This window comes from Clytia hemisphaerica, unplaced genomic scaffold (genome assembly GCF_902728285.1).
Source record: "Clytia hemisphaerica strain Z4C2 unplaced genomic scaffold, Clytia hemisphaerica genome assembly, whole genome shotgun sequence".
In the NCBI taxonomy this organism is placed as follows: Eukaryota; Metazoa; Cnidaria; class Hydrozoa; order Leptothecata; family Clytiidae; genus Clytia; species Clytia hemisphaerica.
In genome coordinates this window covers 354420-367682 of record NW_027103537.1, presented here as the reverse complement: position 1 = coordinate 367682, position 13263 = coordinate 354420, and the positions used below count along the sequence as shown (strand labels likewise).

The following is a 13263-nucleotide window of genomic DNA, read 5'->3' as shown; positions in this document are numbered from 1 at the left end:
CTTTCGGTGGTTCTTTAGGTGGTTCTTTCGGAGGTTGAGAGTCACGGTACACGGGCACGGTAGCTAGGTCAGGAACGGGTACATTCGCCACCAAAGATTCTGATTGTACAGCACCGGTTGAACTGTAATTTTCAGGAAAAAGTTTCCGCATCAATTCTTCCATCTTTGGTGTAAACTTTCTTCTGCTTTTAAGCACTGTTCACTAAGCAAAGAGTTAAAATTTCTGGAAAATCAGTACCGTAAGTTACAGATTGACGGTTTTGCGTCCGCCATCTTTGCCGTTGCGTAGAGTGAGTGCTTATCTACTCCTCGGCGGGTGCGACGCCGGGTGACGGCTAGTCTTCTCTAATCCGAGTTTTCTACGCTTGTCAAACTTAGCGCGAGACTTTTTGTATCGAAGGTGGATAGGTTTTCCAGCCGCGGCGTTCAAATTTTAGAAACCTTAATATGTTACTGGGCTAGCGTTACAGACATTTTTCATAAATCCAATTAGTGCTGTATACTGTACTATGAAGAGAAAATCACGAAACGTATTTCCAATATCATTGAAAGAGAGATTATTATATGAAATGACTACTTCAAACAGGGGGTTAATACTAAAATCAAGGCAGAATTTTTCGTGATTCTGTTCTTATCTAGGGTGGAATTAAAGTATTTTAGGATTTAAATCCATTTTTCACTACTATAGACCCCTAAATTACTTGAAATTGAGCAATTCCAGGTTTGAGATTGTTATTAAATTATTCTTATTTTTTTCTCATTGTTCCTATAAAATTGTTGTTATAAAAGAAAAAATATGAAATACAAAAATTATATATACTTACCGATATAATAGTCGATCAAGACTGGTTTCCCAACATCACGTGACAACACCGAACACATTTTGTCCACTTCTTCTGTGATCAAATCTTCAAGCCTCTTCATTCCTGATCCATAGACATGTAAACTTTTATACGCAACTTTTCTCAAAAACGCCCATGTTTTTGAATAATCCCGGTGAGCAATATTGGTGAAATTTCTACTGATTATTTTGTTTGGTATGTCGGTTGTGGGTCTACCCGCAAAGTCAGTACCTCTGGCCATTAAAGCCTCTTTGATGACGTCATATGAATTTAGAATGACTGCACGTTCCATACCTACAAAAAAAATCACACACAGTGTTCAAGTGAGCTAAATTTTAAGCCAAGCCACGAGTTTTAAGCCAAAAGACTATAAGGTTATCCTCGTATCCTCTTTTCGCTAAAACTATGTAATCTTTTGGAGTCATTACGTAACATAATTTTTTTAACTGCAACCTTTGGAGTCAAAATTGAATTGTGATTAGCAACAGAGGCTGATTCGCGAAATCTTGTCCAGACAAAAATTTGAAAAATTTCAAAAGTCTACACAAAAATTCATTTAAAAGGTAATTGTGACCGACTTACCAAAACTTATACTAAAAACATCACCATACACTTTAGCAAGCTCAATAAAATCCAAATAAGGTCTTTCACTTAACGAGAGAATATTTCCAAGCAAAGGTAAAGGGAATGGTCCTTTCGGATATTTCCTCAGACTGATCAAATGCACAGTATAAGTGATGAACATCCATAACAAAACTAAAGCAGGTATTGCTAACAAAATCGATGCAATCATATCTATAGCCAGAGTATAAGACGTAATGTCTTACCTCCGTTCAACAAGTTTTTTCACTACACTTATACAAATGCCTGATTGCAAAACAAATCTCGTTGCGGCTCGTTTTATTACATCCAATCAGATTCTAGTATTTTCTCTCACAACCACAGAGACAATATGTCTTTTCTGATTGTTTTAATAGAATAACACGTTTCAAAGTTTATACACGTTTTTTTTAAGAAACACACTTTTAAGAAACATGAGGCTCAGAATGCCAATAAACTAAGAAACGTCTAAGAAACATAATGAGGCTGAGAGTGAGAAAATAACTTTTTGATTCGTTTTTTTTTAACTTTTCAATATCAAAACAAATGTTTTTTTCTTTGTATGAAAAATAGACTGATTATGTCAAAAAGTTTATAAACATGTAAGAAACTGACTTGACCTGTGGGAAATGACTGATAAAATTGCTCGAAATGAACACAGTAAAAGTATCATGAGTAGTATTCCAAAATAGTGATCCTATTTTACCTAATGGGGATCAAGGATAAGGTTGAATTAAGTTCACTTAGTTTGTTGTCCGAAATGAAGATCCTGTTTTGCCTAGCATGGATCTACAATAAATAGAGACAAGATAATTGAATGGAGTCGAAATTTATTAAACGAAATAACATGAAAATCGATGGGTTGCTTTGGGGTAACATTGCGGATGTGCTGTGTATCTTAACTCTAACCAAACAAGTGTAGCATAATATCATGTGCACTGTATGGGTGTATGGGCTGAGCAGCGAGGACAGTGACACTAGGAATGTAGGAGGCCCTAAGGTTACCGAAGGTAAGCCAACACCCTTAGTTGCCATAGAATATCAAAACAGAAAATAAGTTACATGTGTGAGTAACCTAAATCACTGTGGATAGCGTCCAAACCGGTGTGTTTTATCTAAATTACTGTGGGTAGCGTCTGAGCCAGTGTGTGAATGTTTGAGAATGTGCGGATCGCATCTGAGCATGTATCTGTGATATGAAATTACTGTGGATAGCGCCCGAGTCAGTGTGCTCGATTTCTATATTTTGGCTGAAGGTTCCTTTTAGGAACAAGCAAAAAACTGCGTTTACAGAATTGTGAAATATTAATTCCTTCGTCAGATATTTAGTATCAAACTTTGTGTATCTAAATCTATCTTTTTTTTTAAATCAAAACTCTCTATAAAGTATGCATCATGCTAATTACGGCAGAATAATAAAGTTCATATAAAGATTTGTTGCAGTAGTAGTACTTTCTCTAACCCTGGAATAATTGAAAGAAAGTTCAATTCTGAGTTCAGTAAAGTTTGTTCTTCTGTTTGAAAAAGCTTTTAGCCCGCTTTTGGTGTTTTAAAAAACCGCTGGAGATGTCTTCTAAAAAGACTAGACAATTACACAGAAAATGCAAGCAAAGTTATTATTGCGTACTGTATATATTGACACCCCTGTCTCACAGCCCCGGTGGAACTTTTTCCCACAGTGGGGATAAAAATGACATTGTTCCAAGGTTAAAAAACCCAGTGGGGATGGTTTTGGAGTGCACTTTTTAAGCATGGAATTTCGAGTGGGGATGAAATCAAAGTCAATTTCCCAGTGGGGCTGGGGTCCCAGTAAGTCTGTGACACAAGGGTGTATAGTGCATAACATGTTTCAAATGAATGGTGACGAATATGTTGATGCCGACCTGATTGCTCAAGAAAGACAATTAAGAATTTCACAAAACCCACGGGAAAACCCTGCAGGCTAAAGTATCCGACAGAGCAGAGAGCACTAATGGATGCCATGAACCTGCATGAACACCAGTATTTAATTTTATTTTCAACTTCTTTAAATTACAACAATGCTTTTGTACCGTGAAAAGCACAGCTCAAAATCATATATTTACGCTGTGCCGACGAATCGAGATTCTATTCATCGCGCAATCAGCGAAGACAAAAGTAACCATGACGACCATCCAAGATCTTGGATGAGCGTTATAGTCGATATTTTTATTCCCGTCGTTGAAAACACAACTTACAAAAAGTCATCAATGCTTTGTAAAAAGAGTCAGTGATAGAGAATCATAACATAAAGTCTGTCTATTATTTCGATTCAATTAAAGTGACATTTCCATAATTAAAAGTTTAGTAATTACTGTTATACATTTGGGGATCATGTAAAAGATTTCTTTCGAAATAAACTCATTTCAACTACACTTGGAGGTTTCTGGGGAATTCGCAAATAGTAAACTGCATACTGATACAGTCTGCTAGACATAAATATGGTAATATTTGCTCTTCATCTTTGATTTTTTCTACAGTGATTAGATTGACACATGCGCGATAAAATTTCTATTATTTGTCTTCAGTGGTTACTATTTTCTTTGAAAACTTAACCTCTGATACTCAGGGTAATGCTTTTGGGTTTTTGGGTTCACATTTCTTTTGGGTTTACATACAATTTTATTAAAAAAGCCGATTCTCAGAGAAACGTAACATTGCTGTGAACTCTATCCGCGCAAAGTTAAGCTTTTCCTTATTACAATCCTGTCTACGTACGAGTATTCCGTGTGTTTCTTTAAGCCCGGCATACCACAAGGTCGTGCTGTAGTCCCTGGGTCGTTTTTGTTTGGTTTTGTTTGGTTTTCCTGTTTCATCTGTCATTCTTGTCGCTTTTTTTGCAGTCATTTTATAGTTTATTCAGGTTTATTGCATACCATCTTTCAATTGTCTACTATATTTGATAATAGATCAACTGTGTTTGAAAAAAAAGTCCGTCAAAGCAAAGAGAAAAACAAGTAGCCCGTTGGGCGTGAAGGCCCAGCAAAAGCGAAAAGTAGTAAAAACGTGTTAGGGGTCATCGTACAATGCTCTACAATGTTGCATAATCAAAAAAGAAAAATACAAAGACGGGGGTTAGCTGAGGCAACAATAAACGAGACGATGCGCATCACCTATATATCAAATGCAACAACAGAGTATAATTTTTTGTTCAATAGTTTTTCTTTTAAAAAATAACGTTTGGTTTTTGTAAAATAAAGTTTAGTTTTTCCTATGCAAAGTATAAAGTTAGGTATAATGATTTCGTTTGCTAACTCAGCTTTTTTAGATTACAAGCTCTTTCGTATTGAATAGATACAAATGTGAAGCAATTTTTGATAGAAAACAGAGAGAAATCCAAAATATTTGTTTATCTCAGCAAAAAAGAACAATAAGCCGATATCTGGTCTGATACGAAATATGTGCTCAACATGAAACGGGAATACTTATGTTAGTATATAACCTATAGTATATAACCTTTAAATATAACGGTTTTTTGTGTATATGGTTTTTCCAATGTAAAATAAAGTTTGGTTTTTCCTTAGCCTGTACCAAACCCTACTTCTTTATGTAGCTGACGATAGTAGTATTTGTTACGTTTAGAGAGATTTTGTGTGAAGCGTGTTTTCAAAAAGCCTCTAAGTGAAGTGCAAAATTCTTATTGTCATCTGCAAAAGAAAGCCAATTAAATTCTCTTGGGACATTAATTTACAAAAAAATTAACTATTTTAGCTTTTTATGACACATGTAATAAAAGGTCTAAAGGTTGATTCTCAAGTTAAAAATTGTTTTCAACAAAAATGCATGTAATTAAGAAATAACATTTCATAAACAAAGAAAAAATTTCAAACACTCCATTGTCTCTAATAACCCCAGATCAAATACAGTTTGTTTTTCCTATTATATATAAAATAAAGTTTGGTTTTTAATTCAAATTTCTTTATTTAAATTTCGATACTAGTAGATAAATATTAAGTGAGCTGAATATGAAGAGTAAGTTAAGTAAGCTGAGTCGATTTCGTAAGCTGAGTAATCTGATAATGTCGCAAGTTTTGATTAGCCGAGTAATCTAGTAATTCCGAGTAATCTAGTAATTCCATGCAATCTAGTAATTCCAAGTAATCTAGTAATGCCGAGTAATCTAGTAATGCCGAGTAATCTGCGGTTGTTCCAGGTAATCTGGTGATGCCAAGTAATCTGAGGTAGGTTGGTTGAAGGGTTTAATCCTTCAGTAGGGGTTTAGTAACCCTTTGGTCTTGAAATCTGTAAAAAGAAATAAAAAAGGAATTTAGAAAGATGTATACTATTCATCCAGGGGGGGGGGGGTCGGTACTAAAATCTCAGACATCATGACATTTAGTGACGCGGTGGTATGCAAAAAAGCTCAAAAATAATTTTAGTACCATGTGTACTAAAATACCAAAAAGGGTGGTCTCTTAAAGAAATTTTTGAAAAATCTTAGTATTTTGTTCTAAAATCAGCCAAAATGGAGTTTTTTTTTTCAGGAATTTTCAAAAAGATCTGCAGAAATCTTTCAGAACTTTTCCAATTTTTTAAATATTTTTTGAAAATATTTTTATGTACAGTTCAGCACAGTTTAGTAATAAAATTATATTATTTTGCAGATTGATGCACTAAATTCGACTAGGTTTGTAACAATGACCCCATTTTGGTAAATTTAAAGCCGTAAAAGGGCAAAAAATGGGTGGTATCTATGTTGAATTGTTCAAAATAATTTTAGTACATGTGTACTAAAATAACATTTGCGAAAAATAGGTGGGGGTATGTCAAAAATTAGCGAAAATCCTTTTAGTACTCATGTATGTCTGAGATTTTAGTACCGACCCCCCCCCCTGATTCATCATCATTTCAATTGGAAATTAATAAGTCAAAAGAAAATTATTTACATGCAAAGTTATTCAACATTTCATAAACAAAGAAAAAATTTCAAACACTCCATTGTCTCTAATAACCCCAGATCAAATACAGTTTGTTTTTCCTATGTAAAATAAAGTTTAGTTTTTCCTATGCAAAATAGAGTTTGTTTTTCCTATTATATATAAAATAAAGTTTGGTTTTTAATTCAAATTTCTTTAAATTTCGATACTACTAGATAAATATTAAGTGAGCTGAATATGAAGAGTAAGTTAAGTAAGCTGAGTCGATTTCGTAAGCTGAGTAATCTGATAATGTCGCAAGTTTTGATTAGCCGAGTAATCTAGTAATTCCGAGTAATCTAGTAATTCCATGCAATCTAGTAATTCCAAGTAATCTAGTAATGCCGAGTAATCTAGTAATGCCGAGTAATCTGCGGTTGTTCCAGGTAATCTGGTGATGCCAAGTAATCTGAGGTAGGTTGGTTGAAGGGTTTAATCCTTCAGTAGGGGTTTAGTAACCCTTTGGTCTTGAAATCTGTAAAAAGAAATAAAAAAGGAATTTAGAAAGATGTATACTATTCATCATCATTTCAATTGGAAATTAATAAGTCAAAAGAAAATTATTTACATGCAAAGTTATTCAAGAAAAATCACAAAAAGCCAGTCAAATTCATGGCACATGCTGATAAAAATAAATTTCATTTACGAGAAAGCTCTTGACTATTTACTTACTGGGAATCTTTTTTCCATGAAAACAGTTACGTGAAAAAACGGTCCGTGAAAAAATCAGAAAAATTGCATTTTGCGGGAATTAATTTTTGCGGTTAGTTCAATTCTAAAATTTTTACAGTTTATCCTGGTGTAACACATAAAAATTACAATAATAATTTTTGAGAAAAACCGTGAAAATTAGTCCCAAAAGTTTTAAAAAAGACGCAATGAATTCCCAACATTTTGTAAGAAAAGGCAGTGCGCTGGCCAATGAAAAAAGAGTTTTTTTATCAAAGCTAATTCAAAACTGTACTTTTAAAGTTGCGAATTTGTGCGCAAAGGTGAAAGCAAGTGAAGTGGACGAAATCAGAAAGAAATTGGCTAAAAAGATTTTCGTCACAATACTTGCTTTTTTATCGGCATGTAGTTGGAACTCCTCCCCCCCCTAATCGGCCAAATGCCGATAAAATATTCGAAAATCTTTCGTCAAAGACCCCAAAGATGTAAAAGAGAATAGACCTTTTTTCAAAGAGGACGTCCTGTTGAATAATTATGTAGTCCAGTCATAAAAACAATGATAAAGCCATGCATAATTACTGTATCATGCATATCGTAATAAGAAGAAAAGGCAAGAGGAAAACCGGGCAATTAATGTCTACCCCCATATCGCCCTGGAAATTTCTGGGGGTTGCCAGGGACGTGCGTTAATGATTGGTTTGATTGACTGTCAATTACGTTTGATTCGTTCGATTCATGTTCGATTGCGTTTGATCAGACAAGGCCGCGACCACAGAATTCCCTCTATCAAGCACCGCCCTCTATTAAGCGTTGTCCCCTATACCATCTAAATTTGGAAAAATTGTTTATTTTAGAGGTAGGTCGGGATTAGAAAGGGGTGGTCAGGATTAGACGTTTTGTGGCCTATTCTACTCGATCTGAAAAATTTTATTCCAAAAAAAATACATACCTCTTGTTTTACAAATGAGCAAGCAGCAAACAACACAGTAAAAGGATGAATAATCACGAAAAATAACGATTGTATATCAATAAATCTGTAAATCTTATTTTGTGTCACTATTAATATTATGATAATCGTTTATTCATTTGTTCTTTAGTTCTGTAATAATTTTTCAGTTTCTTCTACTTCTAGGTCTAGGTTCCCCATTGTATTAGAGAAATCTATTTTTTTTTGTAAGGGGTTATCCTGCTGTGTTGCAGCGAAAATATATTCAATTCAATTCAATTCAATTCAATAAACAGCAACAATCAATGAAACAACAGCGTCTGATACTGAAAATGTCAGAGTTGGTCTGATATTTCAGGAGGAGAAAAAAACTTTGTCTCCACTTAATCCGCCATTTTGAGCTATAAAATGCAAAGAGCGCGAGATCTACAACAACAACAACTTAGATAGACTAGTAACTAATCGTTGTATTTCACTCTGCAGCTCCGCTTGCAACAGACTCACTCCCTTCACTGAATACAATACGCAATACGGATACTTGCTAGTCTACAATTTAGAAGGAGCGCGGTTTTTGTGAAAACGAAAACGAAAGTGGGACGGACAAACAGACAGTTGCTTTTGAAAGGCCCGTTCGCTAACGCTGGGCCAAAAATTGTGAACACGTTAACCAAGGCCTGTTTCCATCGATCGCGCGAGCGTGCACGCTAGGCCAAAATTCTTAAAATAGATTTGGCCGCACACTCCGCGCGATCAATGTTTGATTTCCATAAAAAACATACACAATCTGTATGTTTACATTTTTTTGTTTACTCAGCAGTTTTTCGCTTTCTTGATTGGTTAAAAAATTGTCAATTGAGATGTGCGCTCCTGTACGCTCAAAAAAGTTGAAAATTTTCAGCGTAGAAAAGAGCACAAAAGCGTACAAGAGCGTACACTTTTTGTGTACAAGAAAATTTAATTCGTGACGTCAACAGGCTATTTTAGGAAATTTTGCCCTAGCGTGCACGCTCGCGTGATCGATGGAAACAGGCTTTTAAGGTCATAGAATTTGTCGTTGTTGTGCGCAGTTTTGTAATTGCTTTGCGCACTTTTGTAATTTCTCTGCGCACTTTTGTAATTTCTCTGCGCACTTTTGTAATTTCTGTGCACTTTTGTAATTTCTGCGCACTTTTGTATTTTTTCTGTGCACTTTTGTAATTTCTGTGCGCACTTTTGTAATTTCTGTGCACTTTTGTAATTTCTGCGCACTTTTGTAAAATCTGTGCACTTTTGTAATTTCTGCGCACTTTTGTATTTTTTCTGTGCACTTTTGTAATTTCTGTGCACTTTTGTAATTTCTGTGCACTTTTGTAATTTCTGTGCACTTTTGTAATTCCTGCGCACTTTTGTAATTTTTACTTTTCTATGTTTTAGCAGTATGACTTTCCGGCTTTGATAAGAAAAATAGTTACTTTACAGTATGTAATCGGATTAATTTTTTTGAGTTCAAAAATTTCGTGTGGATGTAAAAATCACGAATGAGCCTGAAATCAGATAACTGAACGAAAGGAAGCACGTTTTGCAATTTTTTGATTGCGCTTCAAGATAACTCGAAAATAAATGTTACGTGCACCTTAAAAATTCGAGTTAATTAACTCAAAAAATTCAGACACACCTTAAAAATCCGAGTTAATTAAGTCGAAAATTTTACGTGCACCTTAAAGATCCGAGTTAACTAACTACTTAGACAGTTTAGGGTAACATTAAGAAAATCGTGTTAACTTTAACTCGATGATGCACCGCATAAAAATCCGAGTCATCATTAAATTATGACGTCACAAAAGGTTAACTCGGGTTTTTTAACTCCGGTTTTCCGGACCTCCTTCAAAGTGTAAATGACCATAAAACAAATTAAAAAGATTGGCTTGTGGGAAGGTACTTGTTAGATGTGACCGGGAAAGTGAAACTGGGGTGTAGTTTTTGTCAATTTCTAGTCCCCAGATTTATCAAAATCCTTTTACGAAATGGGAATTGTTATCGATAAACGATATGCGTATTATATATTTTTTCAATTTCTTTCTTTCTTAGACATACAAGATGGTCAAGTCCAAGCCCTAAAAAATCTGCCAAAGAGAATATTTCATATCCTGAAAGTAGTAGTCTCGACTCCTGTCTTTTCGAGATTTTTCATTCACGAGACAAACATCCTTCTCCGCTCAAGAAGCTAGAAAAAGATGTTGCGTCTCCGTCATCAAAGAAGGAGAAATACAGACACAACAAAAACGCATCGAAGAGTGACCGAATCGGAAAAACACCGCGCTCTGATAAGAAGAAAAAACGACAAAAAGATATTCGATGTTATTTTAAAGACAATGCTAAAGTGAAAGTTATCACTTATTCCAATCACAAGTCAGATGTTTTACCCATGGATGCGAGTCCAATTCCTTTCGATGCAGAAAAACATGAGATTAGCTTAAATGACGTAATGGATATTGAAAATCCATGTGCCGAGTCGTCATTTTTAGATGATTGTTTGAGTGACATGGAAATCGAGTTATTGAACAAATCTGCAGAAGCTAATCGTAAAAAATGGGATAAAGATTATAGTGAAGGGTCCGTTCAAAAGAAACATAAAAGTAAGGATACCAAATCAACTGATGTCAGCCCTAAAAAGAAATCTTCGACCTCGTTTTCCGTATCGAAAACTGAAACACCAGTTCAATCCAATACGCGATCTTCATCGTGCCCACGTGATCGAAGTCCTTTAAAACTACCATCCGAGCTTGAAGACCAAGAGAAGCCGACCAAATTTATTAAAACTTTACCGTTATTCAATTCCAGGAGAATTTTAAAACCTATCAGCTGTCGATTTCGACGTTACAGTTCTATGATTGAAATTGTTACCAGAACGTCTACTCCAAGCTTCCGTAAAGCACAGGAGCGGTTCAGTCGAACGGAACCGAGAAACAAACGTAAAGTCAACCCTCGTGATTTGTTCGATGAAATCGACAAGTATGATGAACCGAGCTCATCCAAAAAGGCACGCAAAGCGATCAATACTTCACCCACCTCATTACCTCCTCCCGTACAACGCTTACCACTTTTCAAACCTATGACAGAGATGCGTTGCTATGGTGACGCAGAGCTTGGAGTGCAGCCATTACCCAGCAGCAAAGAGTGTAAATCATGTTGTACGAGTGAAACCTTGATGTGGCGGGATACAGAAGATGGCATCCCGCTCTGTAACGCTTGTGGAATCCGGTGGAGAAAGTACCGCTATCGTTGCACTGAATGTTGGTATGTTCCCATGCAAGATGAGCTGAAACGATTGAACTGTGGAAGCTGTGGTAAATATGATACCTTCAAAAGATTCAAGCCTTTCAAACGACATAAAACTTCTTTCTTGTAAGAGTACGTACAAGGGGAGCGGGGAAGTTCAATTGTTCCATTTTTTTGAGTAACCAATGAAATGAACCAGGTTATCTGATTGACTCAAATAATATCGTGATATTTTAGTATAAGCATCGCAAATCAAAACAACGCGATTGGCGTTTGTCAAAAACTCTTTTCAAAAGATCAGAATAGAGTAGTAAACGTCGTCACCTAAACTAAAGGCTTGACATTTTCCATGTGATTTTCGGATTCCCTGTTTTGAAGGGAAAGTCAGGGCATAATCTAAAGGACTTACTCTTGTGTGATTAATTGTGGAGTGGGGTCATTTTGCAATTTTTGGAAAAAATCACCCCCATATCACTTTATAATGACCCCCCATTTTATGACCTTTATGCTACGAATTGCCAAAGTTTGGCCAAAACCTTCATTTTCCTAGGGAATTTTAGCAAAATTAGGTCAATAGAACTTAATCATGACCCCCCTACAATTAAGCGCATTTGTTACAAATATATTTTAAATGCAAAACCCAACCCATCTTTTTGATGGCAAATCAGGCTTATTTTCCATACACTATACAGCAAACAATATCTATATATTCATGAGAAAATTGACAGCGCAAGTAAATTAGCCTTTATGTATATTAGGATCATTTCTATAGCCTACTTCAACGGGATAAAATTTCGCGGGGATTGAATTTCGCAGGGATTGAATAATTCGCGGATTTAGGTGTCAGCCGCGAAATTTAAGTCCTAATGTAAATTGCAAAATCTTCTCAAACAAAATCAAAAAATTATAAATAAACTACTTTTAAATGTTTTCTGGCATCAAAAAAGTTCTAATAATGCGTATTTCAACTATCAACATGCATAGTTTGACAGTAAAAGGCCCAGGGTATCCTTGCCGACCGACGGGGGTGCTCCGCTGAGGTTCGAAAAATGGACCCTACGTGGGACTCGTTTTTTCAAAAATTTTGCCGAAATTTGCGAAAAAAGTGACCCTGAATGGGACTGAAATTCCAAAATTTTCTCAAATTTTGTACTTTTTCCCCAAATTTTCCAAAAAAGGCACCCTACGAGAGACTGATTTTTCTATTTTGGTGTGTTTGTGACCCTACCTGGGACTCGTGGTGGTTAAAAAAGGTACCCTGACCAGCGGCGCATCCCCATAACCCATTTTGTCCTATTACCCCCCCCCCCCGTACCCCCCCCCCCCGGCCCCCCCCCCCCCCCCCCCCCGGGGTAAAAGGCAAATAATTGTGAAAAACATTGTCTCCCATTAGCGAAAATTTATCCTATTAAAGTATATTTTCTTGCTAGGATTAACTAGTACAAACTTTACCGAACTACTAATATATTTATTTTCTGTCACTTTATTATTTATTTTCCGACTTTTCATACATTTCATAGCGTTCCTGTAACCAGATAGGCATCTTATAGCGCGATTTTGTAATATAAGACTTTATTTATTGATCTTTCCATATATATTTTCCATGCAAATATTGTACATAGTGCGTTCCTAGTTTGTATAAATGAAATATGACGACTTCTAAATTCAGCTATCAGTCTATAGACCACAGAGATCTGTTTTGCTTAGGATAAATTAGAAGGTGAGAAAATCGGCGTAATTAAAGTTCAGAAAGGCTTATTTTGGTAAATACCTAATTACACGAATACTACTAGTCATTTTGTTAGAACAATCTCGTGTTGATAAAAACCCCCTTAACTAAAACCAGCCGTGGTGTCCTTGAAAAAACAAATACCGGGTGCGCCACAAATAAGTTTCTCTCTTTGAAACTAATTTTCTCAGAATCTAAAAATTTTAAAAGATCCATTCTTATTTCATTGGAAAGAAGAAAGATAGACTTAAATTTTGATGGATCATTTATCAAATTCGATTCATT

General features: G+C 35.5%; 2 protein-coding genes across 2 annotated transcripts; one reads left to right on the top strand and one right to left on the bottom strand.

The window, feature by feature from the left end:
• Positions 1 to 762: 762 nt before the first annotated feature.
• LOC136799954 (steroid 17-alpha-hydroxylase/17,20 lyase-like) lies at positions 763 to 1766 on the bottom strand. Its single transcript, XM_067056572.1, has 2 exons — positions 1425 to 1766; positions 763 to 1136 (listed from the first exon to the last, which is right to left on the bottom strand). Exons 1-2 carry the CDS (start codon positions 1633 to 1635, stop codon positions 811 to 813), a joined length of 537 nt encoding a protein of 178 aa, XP_066912673.1. The 5' UTR covers positions 1636 to 1766; the 3' UTR covers positions 763 to 810.
• A 5007-nt stretch (positions 1767 to 6773) lies between these two features.
• LOC136799993 (uncharacterized) lies at positions 6774 to 12135 on the top strand. Its single transcript, XM_067056618.1, has 2 exons — positions 6774 to 6790; positions 10059 to 12135. Exons 1-2 carry the CDS (start codon positions 6774 to 6776, stop codon positions 11377 to 11379), a joined length of 1338 nt encoding a protein of 445 aa, XP_066912719.1. The 3' UTR covers positions 11380 to 12135.
• Positions 12136 to 13263: the final 1128 nt, after the last annotated feature.